We start from the raw sequence: 16,923 nt of genomic DNA on the forward strand, positions 1-16,923 counted from the left end.
ACCATGGTTACACTGTCTGATCTAATACATTGATTGATAGCTACAAAGGGCACTGATGGCCTAGTTGCCCAAGGTGCCGTGATTTGCTGTGCAGAGTTGCGTCCATTGGGCATGCCAGAAACCTATGATTGGGTTCAAATCCAAGTTTCGACCTGATTATGTTTCTAGGTTTGTCAGCACCATACCTGTGCTTGTGGGTGTCAAGGAAATGGTATAGTCTAAGATCTGCATCACTTCAGGCTTTCCTCCGTTAAGTCGAGGGGGCACAGGTGGCTCAGTCGTCTAAGGCGCCGCAATTCGCTGTGCAGAGTTGCGTCCCTTGGGCACACTAGAAAACTATGATTGTGGGTTCGAATCCCGGCTCGCCCCGATTATGTTTCTAGGTTTGTCAGCACCATACCCGTGCTCGTGGGTTTCACCTAAGTGGTAAACGTCTGAGACCTGCATCACTTCGGGCTTTCCTCCCACATTAAGCTGACACTGTTGAAAGCGGCGTTAAACCCAACTCACTCACTCATTCCATTAAGTCGACATGCTGTGATTTAACTGGAATACTGTTAAAAGTCTCATTAAACCCAATGCACCCACTCGCTCATTGATAGTTACAGAAATGCCAATGAAACTAAAACATTTACTTGCCCTGACAGTGATCGTGACACTTTTAACGTAACACGTACTGACTTGGGCTTGTGGCAAGTTGCGTCCATCTTTCAAGTCCTAATTCAAGTCTCCTATTTGTCGGTTTAGTAATCTAAATCCAGTTGATTCATACAATTAATTTGTTTGCTGTAGTTTATCGGCGGATGTCAGGTGGAGACCGACACGGTGCACACCGCAATCCGCCCCCTGCTGCTGAAGTTGGGGGACTTCCGCAGTCTCACCCTCAACATCATCCAGATCCTGTCCAGCCTCATCCAGCTCTTCCCCAACGTCTTCAACGAGAAGCTGTGTGAACAGCTGCATGTAAGTTCCCATACTGTCCCATGTAAGTGTTCATCCCTGAGGGCTGTCAGCATACCCTACCTTGTTACAGACTTGTGTCATGATACACTACCTTGTTACAGACTTGTGTCATGATACCCTACCCTGTTACAGACTTGTGTCATGATACACTACCTTGTTACAGACTTGTGTCACAATACCCTACCTTGTTACAGACTTGTGTCATGATACCCTACCTTGTTACAGGCTTGTGTCACGATACCCTACCCTGTTACAGGCTTGTGTCACGATACCCTACCCTGTTACAGGCTTGTGTCACGATACCCTACCCTGTTACAGACTTGTGTCATGATACACTACCTTGTTACAGGCTTGTGTCACGATACCCTACCCTGTTACAGGCTTGTGTCACGATACCCTACCCTGTTACAGACTTGTGTCATGATACACTACCTTGTTACAGGCTTGTGTCACGATACCCTACCCTGTTACAGACTTGTGTCATGATACACTACCTTGTTACAGACTTGTGTCACAATACCCTACCTTGTTACAGACTTGTGTCATGATACCCTACCTTGTTACAGGCTTGTGTTATGATACCCTACCTTGTTACAGACTTGTGTCATGATACCCTACCTTGTTACAGACTTGTGTCACGATACCCTACCTTGTTACAGGCTTGTGTCACGATACCCTACCTTGTTACAGACTTGTGTTATGATACCCTACCTTGTTACAGACTTGTGTTATGATACCCTACCTTGTTACAGACTTGTGTCATGATACACTACCTTGTTACAGACTTGTGTCATGATACCTTACCTTGTTACAGACTTGTGTCACGATACCCTACCTTGTTACAGACTTGTGTCATGATACCCTACCTTGTTACAGACTTGTGTCATGATACCCTACCTTGTTACAAACTTGTGTCACGATACCCTACCTTGTTAGAGACTTGTGTCATTATACCCTACCTTGTTACAGGCTTGTGTTATGATACCCTACCTTGTTACAGGCTTGAGTCACGATACCCTACCTTGTTACAGGCTTGTGTCATGATACCCTACCTTGTTACAGACTTGTGTCATGATACCCTACCTTGTTACAGACTTGTGTCATGATACACTACCTTGTTACAGACTTGTGTCCTGATACCCTACCTTGTCCAATTCTTGTGTCATGATACCCTACCTTGTTACAGGCTTGTGTCATGATACCCTACCTTGTTACAGACTTGTGTCATGATACCCTACCTTGTCCAATTCTTGTGTCATGATACCCTACCTTGTTACAGGCTTGTGTCATGATACACTACCTTGTTACAGACTTGTTTCATGATACCCTACCTTGTTACAGACTTGTGTCATGATACACTACCTTGTTACAAACTTGTGTCATGATACCCTACCTTGTTACAGACTTGTGTCATGATACCCTACCTTGTCCAATTCTTGAGCCATGATTCCCGACCTTGTCCTATTCTTGAGCTACGATACCCTACATTGTTATACATGTTGTATGCTTGTGTCACAATATGAATTTAAGTACTAAATCGACAACAACCATTATGTACAGTTAATTCAATAACAGTGGTGAAAATAACGTATTCAATCCATGTTTTTCCATACTAGGATGTGAAATATTTTATTTTTGTGGGAAATTGTTAAATGGCAGACAAGGTTTGCGAATAACCAATATAACAAACAGATTTGAACAGTCTGTTAGCGTTCATTGTGACCATGTTTTAGCGTAGTTTGTCACCAAGGGGACTGAGTGGTGTTGAAGATCTTCAGCATCTTCTGCAGGACTTATGTGAGAATAATGTGATGTGTTTTGCAGGTCCACCTGAAGAAACTGCTGGAGGTGATCGCTGTGGCTCAGAAGAGTGGTCAGAAGCCCTCCACTGGACAGGTCAGTTCTCCTGCATCATTAGTGGCAGAGGAGGAGCATTGTGGTTAGAGGTTTGGCTCCTCATGTGAAAGAAAATGCTCTGGGTGCCATTGTTCAAAGCAACCTTAGCACTACAACTGTCGTAAGTCTATGTTAGGGTATTGGAGTTATGATCACCTTAGCACTACGACTGTCGTAAGTCTATGTTAAGGTATGGGAGTTACGATCACCTTAGCACTACGACTGTCGTAAGTCTATGTTGAGGTATGGGAGTTATGATCACCTTAGCACTACGACTGTCGTAAGTCTATGTTAGGGTATGGGAGTTACGATCACCTTAGCGCTACAACTGTCGTAAGTCTATGTTGAGGTATGGGAGTTATGATCACCTTAGCGCTACGACTTTCGTAAGTCTATGTTAGGGTATGGGAGTTACGATCACCTTAGCACTACGACTGTCGTAAGTCTATGTTAGGGTATGGGAGTTACGATCACCTTAGCACTACGACTGTCGTAAGTCTATGTTAGGGTATGGGAGTTATGATCACCTTAGCGCTAAGATCGCTTTGTACAATTCCCCCTGATTCAAAATATGATATCTTCTGGCCAGTAGGATTTACTGTCTGCCTGCCACGACATTGCAGATTATGTGTTAAACCGTCTCCTTCCTCTCACTCAGGACCTGAAGACATGTGCAGCCATCGTGAATCTGTTCCACCTGATCCCGGCAGCCAGCAAGAACATGATAGAGCAGCTCACTCTGCTGGTTCTCCGGGGGGAGCGGGCGCTGCTCATTGAGGTAGGTTGCCCCTATTGAGATTCAGGGTAGAATAGGTCCTGGGGACCTCATGCTTGTCATAGAGGCCACTAAGAAGGATCATGTGATCCGGCTCAGTATCTGGGCTGATTGTTTCTCATCATGATGGTAAAAAAAAATGCCTGGTCCAGACTCTGTGATATAGCAGGAATATTTATCACTGTGGTATGAAACAACACTTCTCTCACTCAGTCAAGCAGGTATTTCACCTATCATGTCCACTTTATTCTGTTGTGGTTGGTGTGAAGATATTAAACGCTGTTGAGTTACAGCCCATGGGGCCAAGTCTTGGGTGTGTCTACTGTTCTGAGGGATTCTGTTGATGGTAAAACTGGTAGTCCACAAGGAAAAGTCCTTCCTGAAATTTATCAGTCTGCCGTGAAGATATGGGTTACAATTGGTCTTCAGTACACATGCTTGTCTAGGAGGCTACTAATGAGACCGGGTGGTCAGACTCATTTACCTGGCATGCCATTGTATCCGAACAGCGTAGATCATTGCTTATGATATGAATCACTGGATCATCTGGTCCAGGCTTGATTATTAGCAGGGTGCCTTTGTGTGACTAGGATATTGAAAAGTGTGGCATTAAACAGGCACACCATCAAAAACAGTTTGTGCTGACATTTGTGAAATAGGGTTAGGTGATGATTGTGAGCGTGATATTCTTCAGGCCGGGAGTCCTTTCCGAGAACCTCTGATGAAGTTCCTGCTGCGTTACCCGCCGCAGACGATCGATATGTTCCTGACAGACAGTACCCTGAAGGATCAGCAGTGGAACCGTTATCTGGAGGTAAGGCACCAAGGCGTTGATACAGGGTTGTGGGGCTACAACAGGAGGAAGTCTGTGTTCCACTATAGAAACTCTTTCAAAACACAAGGATATGTAATGTTTAGATGCAAACGGTTTGATCAAAATGTTTGAAAGAAATTCTGTTCATGATAAAGTTAACCATTATCTGATCCGGGGTAGAATAGGTCTTCAGCAACCCATGTTTGCCGTAAAAGGCAACTATGCTTGCCGTAAGAGGCGACTAACGGGATTGGGTGATCAGGCTCGCTGACTTAGTTGATACATAGAGAATCTCACCCGAGTGTCTTTTGATATCAAATATATCAACATGAGTTGAGAAAAGTGGAAAAATTCCGGGGCTTGCCGAGGAGTTTTGCCACTTATATCAACGAGTGTTGATATATTTGATATCAAAAGACACAAGGGTGAAATTTTATTTATCATCCAACATCATTCTTCCGACTTTTTCAATTTGTAAACAATAATTAGCAGTGTCTTCAATGTAAAAAGTACTGCTAACATCTTCAGTAGCAGAGCCATTAGTGATGTCATTTTATTGTGACATCATGGTAACCAGTGACGTCACAATGGTCTGCAAAGCATTGTGATGAAATTTCATTGCAGCGATATCAGCGATAACTCACTCTTGCTTTTTCAGTACCTTTTGAAACAGAAAGATGGCCAGCCGTTCAGAGATGTTCTGCAGTCCAACCCAATGAGGCTCGTCAACATGGCATTTGGACAGTTACAGGTTGGCAGACATTGTCCTTTAGTCCTGAACATCTGCAGAATACTCTACCATACTGCTTATCTCTCGACCCTGTCTCCTCCTCCAAGACCAGATGTAGACATCTGGGCCCACTTTCATAAACCGATCTTAGCGCTAAGATGAGTGTTGCTCCCACACTTTACCATAGGCTTACGATAGTCTTGGTGCTAAGATCGCTTTGTGCAAGTGGGCCCAGATCTAAGGGGCAGGTCATATAGTATAGTGGGGAGGGAAGTCATGACAAAGTTTTGGGGGGTGGGGGGCAGCAAAATATTATAGAGTCCTAAGACCAAAGAATTGCTTTTATTCCAAATGGAGAATTTGTTTTCACTGACATTTGCTGCTTGGTGACAATGATCGGCCTCTGCTCACATCTAGATAAATCCTTGCATGTCCTTGAATATTGCTATGAAACTCCTGACTCACTTCACCCCACAGACCCAGAGTGCGTCACCCCTGACGTCTGCCGCCACCACCAAGTCCGAGCTGCAGTACCAGGCTATACGCCTCATCAGCATCCTGGTCCACTTCCACGAGGAATGGCTGCCCAAGCACTCCCAGGTGGTGAGTACATTCACGATCTTTAAAGGGGCACGGGAGGCCTAGATGTTTACAGCAAGGATAGATGTTACTTTTTGTCACCACTCAACAAAACTGACGTGCTACAGAGTTGCAATCTACCTAATGGTAAGAGTGGCACTCCACAAGGTTTCTATCACTAGTCCTGCCTGAATTATGATAGTGAAGATCCGGATTAGAATTGGTCTTCAGCAACTCATGAGACTAACGGGATCAGGTGGTCAGGCTGGCTGACTTGGTTGATGCATGTCTTCATATCCCAATTGTGTAGATCGATGCTTATGATGTCAATCACTGGACTGTCTGGTCCAGAGTCAATTATTTACAGTTCACCGTCATATCATGCATATAGCTCCAAATATTGCTAAGTGCAGCGTTTGTCTGGTCCAGAGTCGATTATTTACAGACCTCCGTCATATAGCTGGAATATTGCTTAGTATGACGTTTGTGTGGTCCAGAGTCGATTATATACAGACCTCCGTCATAAAACTGGAATATTGCTAAGTGCGGCGTTTGTCTGGTCCTATTAGGTACCACAGCAACTGTGTTTAGCCCATGCATGATCCCAGATAATGATCAAAGTTGGTGCATACTTGTGGTTCTGGGAGTTTGCTGTGACTTGCCGACCGTGTGGTCATGCTGCTCGTTCTGTGTAATGAAGATGATGATGTCCTTCTTCCTCCAGGTGACCCAGCTGCTGAAGATCTGGGTGTCCGACAGCTTCCAGGAGAGACACAAGAAAGTGGTGAGTCCGTGAACATGTCCAACTAAGCGTAGAGTCTACTGTAGAAGTGTGAACAGCTCCAGCGGACCTGGCACTATATCATCATCACATCATCCAGTGTGTGAAATTAAGCACGAAAGCGTCTGCCTGGAAAGTGGAATGTTGGTACCTCGATCCACTTCCGCGTCATATCAAAAGGAGATAGTACTTATTGTTACCCTACCTTGCCCTTGGCAACAAGGGGATAAAATGAGGACTCTTTGGCTAGGAGTCAGTGTACTGTGTCCATTAAAACTGTGGTATGGTATTCCTGTGGGCGAGCTCTATAAAATCATCATTGGTCTGGCATTGGTCTGGACCAGTACAGGTGCATGCACAAGGCTATTTAAGTGCTATAATCTTAAACATTAATTCCACTTCAGCTCACCTGCAGTGTGTTACCTTGGTGATTGCGTGCCTCAAGCTATCAACCACTGGTTTACCAGACCCAGGCTCAAATGTTTCTCTTCAGGCTGACTGCTGTATTAGTGCTAACAGTTGCTAACGTATATTCTCTTTCAAGTGTTGATGTGTACTTTGTATGTTTGCTCAAGGACTCCCTGGACTTCGTCCATTGGAAGGAGCCTGCGCTGTTGGTGCGATGTCTCCTCAACTACTTCAAGTGAGTCACTGGTTGCCGTGGGAACCTACTCAGTAATAATGCTAACCTCAAGTAAATGATATGGAGTGAGTGAGTGAGACCAGAATTGTGGGGATCCATGTGGGGAATGGAATCCGGGCCTTTGGACAAAGTGTATGTTGTACCCAGTGTTTGAAATAGCTGCCTGCCTGCTAGTCAAATGCCAGTGACTTGTAAATTGGGTGAATGACATTTCGGTCAAGCTTGCCATGTCTTGTTGAAAATCTAGACATATGGGCAAGCTTGACAGAAATGTTACCCAATTTGAAAATCTGACCTGTGTAGATCCGGTGTAGAATAGGTCGTAAGAGGCGACTAACCGGAAGGAGTGGTCCGGCTATTTGACTTGGTTGATGCATGTCATCAATCCCAATTGCGTTGATTGATGTACATGATGTCAATCACTGGATTGTCCGGTCCAGACTCGATTATTTACAGACTGCCATCATATTGCTGGAACATTGCTGAGTGCAGCATTAAACAACAAACAAACAAACATGTTAAAAATCTAGTCAATACATGTTTGTTTCTATGAATCTTCAAGTCATTTCCAATTATTTGTGCTCATATACACAGTCACAAACTCTTATTTATTTGAAATGGCATCTTGTTGAGATGTAGTTGGTGCATTTAAAGCAACACACCAGACTTACAGTGTTTTTGTATTCTTGCTATCAATAGGAATTGAGTGAGTTGGGTTTAACGCCGCTTTTAACAGTATTACAGTTATATCGCGGCGTGTCAGCTTAATGTGGGAGGAAAGCCCCAAGTGATGCAGGTCTCAGACGTTTACCAACGTCGCTATATAAGTGCGATAATCTTGGACGCGACGTTAAACCCCATTTCACCTCACCACCTCAGACGTTTACCACTTCGGTGAAACCCACGAGCACGGGTATGGTGCTGACAAACCTAGAAACATAATGGTGGCGAACCGGGATTCGAACCCACAATCATAGGTTTCTGGCGTGCAACTCTGCACAGCGAATCGCGGCGCCTTAGACGACTGGGCCACCCGTGCCCCCGCTATCAATAGGATAAAATATGCTTGAAACAAACAAAAGTTTGTATCTAAGACAACATTGTTGTGGATGAGCAACTTCTTTATTACAATTGGGCAACATTTCGGTGTAGATTCTAACACCATTATCAAGCAAATGATAAGGGTCACGATCATTTGCTTGATAACGGTGTTAGAATCTACACAGAAACGTTGCCCAATTGTAATAAAGAAGTTGCTCATCCATAACAATGTTGTCTTAGTTACCATTCCAACTTCTAAATGCCACTCAAAGAAGTTAAAATGTTTGTATGTTTTCGTACTGAGATGTAATGCTGATGGTTACTAGCCCGAAGTTGTTTACATGACTGGTGATGCTCTTCATCCCTCAGGCATCACACGAATGAGATCGACCTCCTCTTCCACATCCTGCGATGCTTCACTCACAGATACATCCCACAATTCCAGTTTGTCAAGGAGTTCCTGGATGACACTGTGGCAACAGTAAGTTCGACTTAAGAAAAACAACCTTTGACACTCTGAACATTGAATGAATTTCTAACCAGAATAAAAATGTCAGTTCCTTGTAACATGCAATCTACAATTTAGTTTAATATTGTTTTATTCAAACAGTGTACATTTTTGTCTGTTCACGATTTGTATGTGCATTAATATCATTAACATCAGATCTTAGATCTCGATACAGCTAAAGAAAGATCTGAAGACATCCCATTATTGGTCACATCAAAACGACCTTTCATGAACTTTGTCCAACCAATGGATGGACTAACAAGAAGCAGCTTTCTTGAGCTATACAGTTTCAAACACTAGTTTCAAACTGTCAGCTTCAATTCCAGATTATACTTTGTAAATATTTTGACAAAGTTCTCAATTTAAAATTTGAAAACTGAACAAAAGAACATTCTTGAATGTCTAATAGATTGTATGGTAGTACCTCCCACGGGCTAGGCAAAGTCTCTTCCATTTAAATGTGTATTGAAGCAAGAGACAGACAATGATTTTGATGTCTTTCGGAATACCCCATGTCAACCTTTTCGAGGTTGCATGATTGGAAAACACATCCCAACTGTCACTTTCCTGATCTGGTAAGCAACACTCTGATGAAAGGTCATTCTGGCGTGACCCGCAATGGGATGTCCTCAGACCTTTGTTTTTAGCAGAAGTAAGAATGAGATTGTATGCATATAGGTCTAAATTCTTTGCGTCCAGTACAACCCTGCTGTGATTAGCATGATTATCTGGTGTAGCGGTAATAAAAGAAGCTTTAAACATGCCATGGTTGAGCAGATCCGTAAACCCTAATATAACACCTAGTCTATGTCAAGTCAAGCAGATTGTAGGAGGTCACTGTGGCATGGTAACAGATGTTAGCCTCTGTTTCAGCTGTATGACATTGAGTGGAAGAGGAAAGCTTTCTTCAAGTTTGTTGATGTCTTCCATGACCAGAACTGGCCACAGGAACTGAAAGCAAAGGTAAGCATGTGTCCGAGCATCTGTAGAATGAGTGAGTGAGTGAAGCATTTTTCCAATTCAGGAGGAAAGCCTGAAGTCATGCAGGTCTCAGAAGTTTGCCACTTTAGTGAAATCAAAGAGCGCGGGTATGGTGCTGACAAACCCAGAAACATAATTGGGAGAACTGGGATTCGAACTCACATAGGTCCTTGGCATGTCAAAGGGAGGCAACTCTGAATAGCCAATTTAAGCAAAGCATCTGTGGCAAGAAAACATTCCTAGCAAATGAAACATTGGTTAGAGATAAACATCATTAAAATCCATGGCCGATGTACATGACATATTTAGCAGTTACATCCAACATGAGCAAAATTTAGTATTTCAAGAGTATTAAGAACAAATGAAATTGATTTATTAATTCAAATCAAGCTTTAATGTTTGATTTCCAGGATGTGCATGGAGTGTTTTATGGCATTTGTTAGCAAAGACATATATGTAGTGAGAAGTAGGAACAGAGTGGGGCGTTGTTCATAATATCAATCACAGGTTTGTCTGGTCTAGACTTAAAAAATGTACAGGCTCCTGTCAATATTGCTAAGTGCAGCGTATAACATATTACCACACAATGACAATAGAAGAGCTGATGCAGAAAGATGTAATTAACTACTCATCAATAAATTTTGTTTCAGAATGGTGTTATCTTTACATGGTTATCTAATTGTAATAAAATCTGTTTCAGATTCTGCAACACGTCCTCATCCCATGTTTCCAGACCTCGTTCGAACGAGGAGAGGGGGATCTCCTCATTGGGGGTCACCCTGCCCCCGACCAGGACAACGAGGACAACGTCATCAGCATCTTCATCACCCGCATCATCGATCCAGAGAACCCGTTTGGCACATCGGACGCTGTGCGGATTTTACTACTGCAGTTTTCGTCACTGCTGGTGGAGCAAGCTTCGCCCCACATCCACGATGCTGCAAACAAGTAAGACACGTGCAGGTGTAGCCGTTTAGGAAGTTTGTAGGTTAAAGTGGATACAAACTGGCAACATTTCATTGTTAAAACGAATATGTAAAATCATGGGGATAGTCTTTGTGGTTACAGCTTTGGCTTGTCACACCAAAGACCCGGGTTCAGTTTTCCACATGGGTACAATGTTCGAAGCCCGTTCTGGTGTCCCCTTCACATGGCTGGAGACCTGTGACCTGGGTAGAATAGGTCTTCAGCAACCTGTGCTTGGGGTAAAAGGCGACTATGCTTGTCGTAAGAGGCGACTAACTGGCGGTCAGGCTCGCTGACTTGGTTGATGCATGTCAGACCGCCGTCATATAGCTGGAATATTGCTGAGTGCGGCGTTAAACAACAAACAAACAAACATGGCTGGTATTGGGTTTTCAGGGAATTCTTTTTTTGATAAATGCTGCATTGAGTGTATGTAAGTTATTCTTTATAAATACTACTCAACTTTTGATAGGGATTATCCTTTCTATGTTGATATTCATTACACATGAAATATGAAGGTCAGTTTTGGGTCATGGAGAGATAAAACTATCCTTACCAAAAGTGGAGTGGTATATGTTTCCAGTTTTCCTGGACATCATTTTGATGTTTCATGCGAGTCCGAGTTGACAGCCAACATTTGCCATTTATATTTGCAGGAAACAAGGCAACAAGCTGCGGCGGTTGATGACCTTTGCGTGGCCCTGCCTGCTGTCCAAGAACTGCGTGGACCCGGCCACCAAGTACCATGGCCACCTTCTGCTGGCCCACATCATTGCCAAGTTTGCCATCCACAAGAGGATTGTGTTGCAGGTGGGTGCCTTCTCCGGTCTCACGGCTCACTGGACGTGCAGGGCTTCTGTAGCTCCAGGACGATGCATTCTGATGACAGTCAAACATGTGGCTGGAGATGACCTCATTGATCATTTTTTCAGTCACTAGTTTGCATGAGGAGGCGTTAGGCAACATTCATTCTCCTTAATCGCTGTTAATGCTTAAAACTTTTCATGTGAATCAACTGGACTAATGTAACTGAAAATAGTTGTCAGGCAGGGTCTGATTATGCCGATGTTACACAGTTGCCACCATGGGTGATACCACCACGCCTTTCTTAGGTACTGGGGGCGGTGGGGTAGGCTTGTGGTTAAAGCGTTCGCTCGTCACGCCGAAGGCCCTGGTTTGATTCCCACATGGGTACAATGTGTGAAGCCCATTTCTGGTGTCCCCTTCCATCATATTGCTGGAATATTGCCAAAATCATCGTTGAACTATACTCACTCACTCACTCACTCACTCACTCACTCACTCACCCAAAACCCACCCACCCACTCACTCACTCACTCACTCACTCACTCACCCAAAACCCACCCACTCACTCACTCACTCACTCACTCACCCAAAACCCACCCACCCACTCACTCACTCACTCACTCACTCACTCAAAACCCACCCACCCACTCACTCACTCACTCACTCACCCACTCACTCACTCACTCTTAGGTACTGATCCAGGTCCTAAAGCATCTTGTGTGTTGTGTGCAGGTGTTCCACAGTCTGCTGAAGGCCCATGCTGTGGAGGCTCGGAGCGTTGTGCGGCAAGCCCTAGAGATCCTCACGCCTGCGATGCCAGGCAGGATGGAAGATGGAAACGTGAGTTGTTGCCCTACAGACGTCATGGACAGTGTATCACACCATCATCTAGGTGGGATCTGTCATCAAGAATACCTTTCAAATCCAAGCTAGATATTTCGTAAATCATCATCATGTCAATCTATGTGAAGTAATGGGAACTTGTTTCAAGATCTGTTTTGGAGTGCTGAGGGAAGAAGAAATTAAAATTTGATTGTTTTTGGCTTGGAGGGCTGATTGAGGTTTGTCCCTTGACCTTGGTGAAGGACAGCGAGTGAACATGCACTGTCTGTGATGTCTGTAGTAGATGTAGTTGTGTTGTAGTGTAGTTGTAGTGACGTGGCCCACTAGTCGTCTGATGATGTGTTCTCTCAGTGTGTATACATGAAAGAAAATAGAGCCAACCATTATTTGTGAAAATTCCTTGAGAAACTTGAAAAGATAAAAAAATGAAAGACTTTGGCTTCATATGACCGTTTCGTACAAGGTAATTTGCTGTGTATGTCAACTGTAGTGACCCTTATGATAAAAATTAACTGGACAGTTGAATACATGACATGTTTTAAGATAGCAGCTTCCTTTATTCTTCGTCCCGACATTTCAGAGCTTCTTCTTGCTCCTTCGTCAGGTGAATGCTTAGTAAGTGCATAGAGTTAATATATGTAGTCATGATATGTTTACACAACACAACAATTTAATGACGAGTCAATGGGATAGGATTAATGTACAAAGATAACAATATATTGACGAGGGTGATGAAAGATAACAATATAATGACGAAGGTAATGAAAGATAACAATATAATGACAAAGGTGATGAAAGATAACAATATAATGATGAAGCCAATGAGATTGATAGGAGATGATCATTCATCTGATGAAGGAGCAACAAGTAGCTCTGAGACGTCGGGACAAAGAATATTAGCAGTTGCTATCCATAGAAAGTGTCCTGTATTCATGTTCTCCCAACTTCTAAGTGCCTATCAAAGACTATAACTGGATAGTTGTAGCGGTAGTGATGTTTGCATGTTTGGTGTTGTCACGGTGACGGTGTTACTGTTGTCGACAGACGGGCAGTTGTCTCCCTTCTAAGCTTATCTTTTCGTGATAACGATCTAGCTTCCACAGGGGATGCTAACACATTGGACAAAGAAGATAATCGTGGAGGAAGGCCACAGCGTTGGACAGCTGGTGCATATATTGTGAGTATACAACAGCTATGAGTGAGTGAGTGAGTGAGTTGGGTTTAACCCCGCTTTTAACAGTATTTCAGTTATATCACAGCGTGTCAGCCTTAGACGACTGGACCACCCGTGCCCCCACAATGTGTACTATGTGTACATAGAGCAAGGATGGACCAGTCATGTCAGCCTCTCGAATCCCAGATTTGTACTGATGATCATCTTTGGTAGGCCAGCACCATACCCAACTTAAAGTTGTAAATGTCTGTGATGGGAGGTGATATGAAATGGGGTTATCGCACCAATAAAGTGACGTGCATGTATGTGTGCTTGTACTCGTCTGGACTAATACCAGTTTTATAGTGCTAGCCCACTGAGATACCATGCCACAGTTTAACATTAATATCCCACACAGACACAGTATACTGATCCCAGCCTACTGGTCCTTGTTTAATGCTGAGAGCCAAGAGCCATTAAAACAAATCTATGTTACAGGCAGCTGGTTGTGCGCCACTACAAAGTGTACTATCCAGTCCGACATCACCTCATCCAACACATGGTCAACTCTCTACAGAGGCTTGGGTTCACAGCAAACGTATGTATACCACTGCTTAGGGCAAAACAGGACTCCACTGTTGGGTAGAAAGAAAGAAAGAAAGAAAGAAATACCTTACATGTTAACTGCACCCATCTTGTCTTGGGTATCATGTCATTGAGATACATCCGTCATAGCTCTGAAACAATTGTAATGCCCATACTGTAACACTGACTTATGACCGTCGTATCTCTTAGGTCGCTTTCTGCTAAGTGGATTACTCTTTCTTTAACCCATGTTGACTGAAAGTCTGGCTGGTGTTACCTCCCCTGACTACAACTATGAGTTTCACTTCCAGAAATATTCACACAGTGTGTGAATTGTGTGAATGCTGGGTAGAATTGAAAATTTGTTTGATTTCCACTGGGAGATTGTATAATGTATTGGATGTCTTCGTCAGGCGTCCATTGAGCATCGGAAGTTGGCTGTGGAACTAGCGGATGTGATCATCAAGTGGGAGCTGCAGAGACTCAAAGATGACCAGGACCTGCCAGGGGGGGTTATTGAGGTGAGCAGTTCCAGTACCATCACTCGTCACATGTACAATGTGTTAAGGCCTGTCATTTGTTATCAGTTGGTTTCGAAGATTTCACCTAAAATTTGATGCAGGTGGTTGAATTTTCTTTTTTTAAATTCAACTTCCAGATTAGTATGGCTTCAAATGAATGAAAAACAAACTTGTAGGCCCCACCATCACGGAAGTACAATTGCGAAACTATCCCATAAGATGTTTGATTGTTTTTGTTTATATTTTGATATAAGATTTTTGTACATATTATTCACCCTTTCTTACCAACAGCAGTGTTAAAATCTCTTGGTTCTTATTTTTTTTCGTTTCACATAATTATAAAACAAAGTGATTTTGGATGATAGATAGTCTCACCTTCGTGTCTTCTGATATCAAATATATCAACACAAGCTGATTACAGTTTTAACCCTGAGTCTTCCCGAGGTGTTTTTTTTTAACTTTTATCAACTTGTGTTGGTATGTTTGAGCTCAAAATACACAAGGGTGGGATGATATTTATCATCCCAAATGATTCAGCCAACATTTTCAGGCTGTAAACAGTAATAGCCAGTGTCTTGAGTGTAAACAGTACAGCTAACCAGATTCAGTGAAGAGAAATTAGTGATGTCATTTGGTAATGATGTCATGGTAACCAATGACATCACAATAGTCTGAAAACGTTGTGATTCATGTTCATTGTAGTGATATCTCCTGGGAGATATTGCCTGATCTTGCCCGAACGATATCTCCTGTGGAAGCCAGTTTGGGATGATATCTTGTTTGTATGTTGTTTGTATGTTGTTTGTATTTTGTTTGTATCTTGTTAGCCGGCCCAGGACGTGACACAAGCTTTAGCTCAGAATATCCCCGTGAAGCGCTCGGCATCCATCGACTCACCTCAACAAGCAGACAAACGATCCCGACACTCTTCAGGCGCAGTGAGTCAAGAATCTGTTAGTATTGCCTGTCGCTTTTCTCACTTTTCCTCTTCATTATTATTGATAGTCTTAAAATATTGTGATAATAATTTCTTGTATTGATATTTATAATTTATTCCGTATTTGCTTGGTTCAACACTCCAGGAGGAAACTCTTGTGTTTAGTTCTGTTATAGCTGTTGTCCCTGGAAATAAAACGTTTTGTTTACATGTCATAGGTGTATCTTTGTTGTTCCGAGTTTTATGGCTAGTCTACTTTCTGATTATCTTACTTGAATATCTGAATGTTTGTTTAAACTAATGATTTTTTCTTGTGTAATTATTCTTCGTATAACGAATCACAAATAATTCAGAGCTTTTGGACCAATTAATTTTGGTATAATCTGACTGGAAAATATAGATGATGAACAGATATATGCTATTTGTATTGTTTAGCTATTCCTCTTGATGAGGCAGTAGAACAAAATACAAATAGTTTCGACTCTTAGATTCGCTCAGATGATGTAATTATGTTACGGCAATAATATGCCTGTGTCAGATTTAGATTTGGGCAGATCTCGAAGAGTGTCTAAAAACTTACAAGTTTACACGTTATAAAAATCAGTATTATCTGTAGATTGTAGTATTTAGTTTCAAACCTTGAAAACACGAAGAAAACATGTTCCAGATAGATTGCCTGGTTGTCGGTTTGTTTGGTAGTGTTTTATTTCATAGACTATTTCTTACTGGAAAAAATTCACTTGTTTCATGAATAAGCTTACACATGTGTAGGTCCAATGGCCATTTGTGGATTGCAAATTCTCCCGTTTATGAATTACAGTACCACAAACCTTTCAAACACGTGACAATACCCTATGACGTAATTTGTAGTATTTCGTTGCCAGTCACACCATTGAAACAATGCCCTGTGACGTCAGGAGTCATCGAGTGTGCAGAATCTCTTCCCATGTCTATGTCATGTAGTGTAGTTACAGATAATGTGATGCTTGGTCGAGGTGACTTGAGTTCCACTTACAACGGACCCAAATAGAAGAAGACCTTATGTTACATTGTTGTATTGAATGCAATGTTACAATGCAGTCTTTAAGAAACTCTGAAAATGAGAACTTTAAAAAGTACTGAAAAAGTGTTCTAAATTGAAAGGACCCCACTTACTTACAATTAGGTAATAAAGAAACTCCTGCTGTGTGAGGTAGTGCTAACTTTGTCCTATTCCAGAGTACACGCAGCAACAGTGACGTGACGAAGCCCGTGGAGAAGCAGTACTGCGATGCTGTCGTCAACTTCCTCCTCAGGATAGCCTGCCAGGTCTGTGTGGCTGATATTTAGAGAACACCCAACCAACTGCCCCGTGCTTGTCTCATGACTCTTCTTTCTCAAACCATGCTTGCTGTAAAAGG

General features: G+C 42.7%; 1 protein-coding gene across 1 annotated transcript in view; it reads left to right on the forward strand.

Moving 5' to 3' along the window:
* LOC139464907 (transformation/transcription domain-associated protein-like) overlaps window positions 1–16,923 on the forward strand; it is an 83,651-nt gene that overhangs the window by 35,489 nt on the left and 31,239 nt on the right. The window contains exons 37-54 of the mRNA XM_071246498.1: window positions 793–963; window positions 2,788–2,859; window positions 3,518–3,637; window positions 4,329–4,448; window positions 5,107–5,199; window positions 5,656–5,781; window positions 6,482–6,541; window positions 7,114–7,181; window positions 8,592–8,703; window positions 9,604–9,693; window positions 10,412–10,659; window positions 11,334–11,487; window positions 12,217–12,324; window positions 13,431–13,504; window positions 13,979–14,078; window positions 14,479–14,586; window positions 15,414–15,524; window positions 16,742–16,831. Of these exons, the coding sequence (XP_071102599.1) occupies window positions 793–963; window positions 2,788–2,859; window positions 3,518–3,637; window positions 4,329–4,448; window positions 5,107–5,199; window positions 5,656–5,781; window positions 6,482–6,541; window positions 7,114–7,181; window positions 8,592–8,703; window positions 9,604–9,693; window positions 10,412–10,659; window positions 11,334–11,487; window positions 12,217–12,324; window positions 13,431–13,504; window positions 13,979–14,078; window positions 14,479–14,586; window positions 15,414–15,524; window positions 16,742–16,831 (2,025 nt within the window). The remainder of the gene's footprint in view (window positions 1–792; window positions 964–2,787; window positions 2,860–3,517; window positions 3,638–4,328; window positions 4,449–5,106; window positions 5,200–5,655; window positions 5,782–6,481; window positions 6,542–7,113; window positions 7,182–8,591; window positions 8,704–9,603; window positions 9,694–10,411; window positions 10,660–11,333; window positions 11,488–12,216; window positions 12,325–13,430; window positions 13,505–13,978; window positions 14,079–14,478; window positions 14,587–15,413; window positions 15,525–16,741; window positions 16,832–16,923) is intronic.

Source organism: Haliotis cracherodii, unplaced genomic scaffold (assembly GCF_022045235.1).
Source record: "Haliotis cracherodii isolate W230 unplaced genomic scaffold, xgHalCrac1.p SCAF_17, whole genome shotgun sequence".
NCBI classification, from domain to species: Eukaryota; Metazoa; Mollusca; class Gastropoda; order Lepetellida; family Haliotidae; genus Haliotis; species Haliotis cracherodii.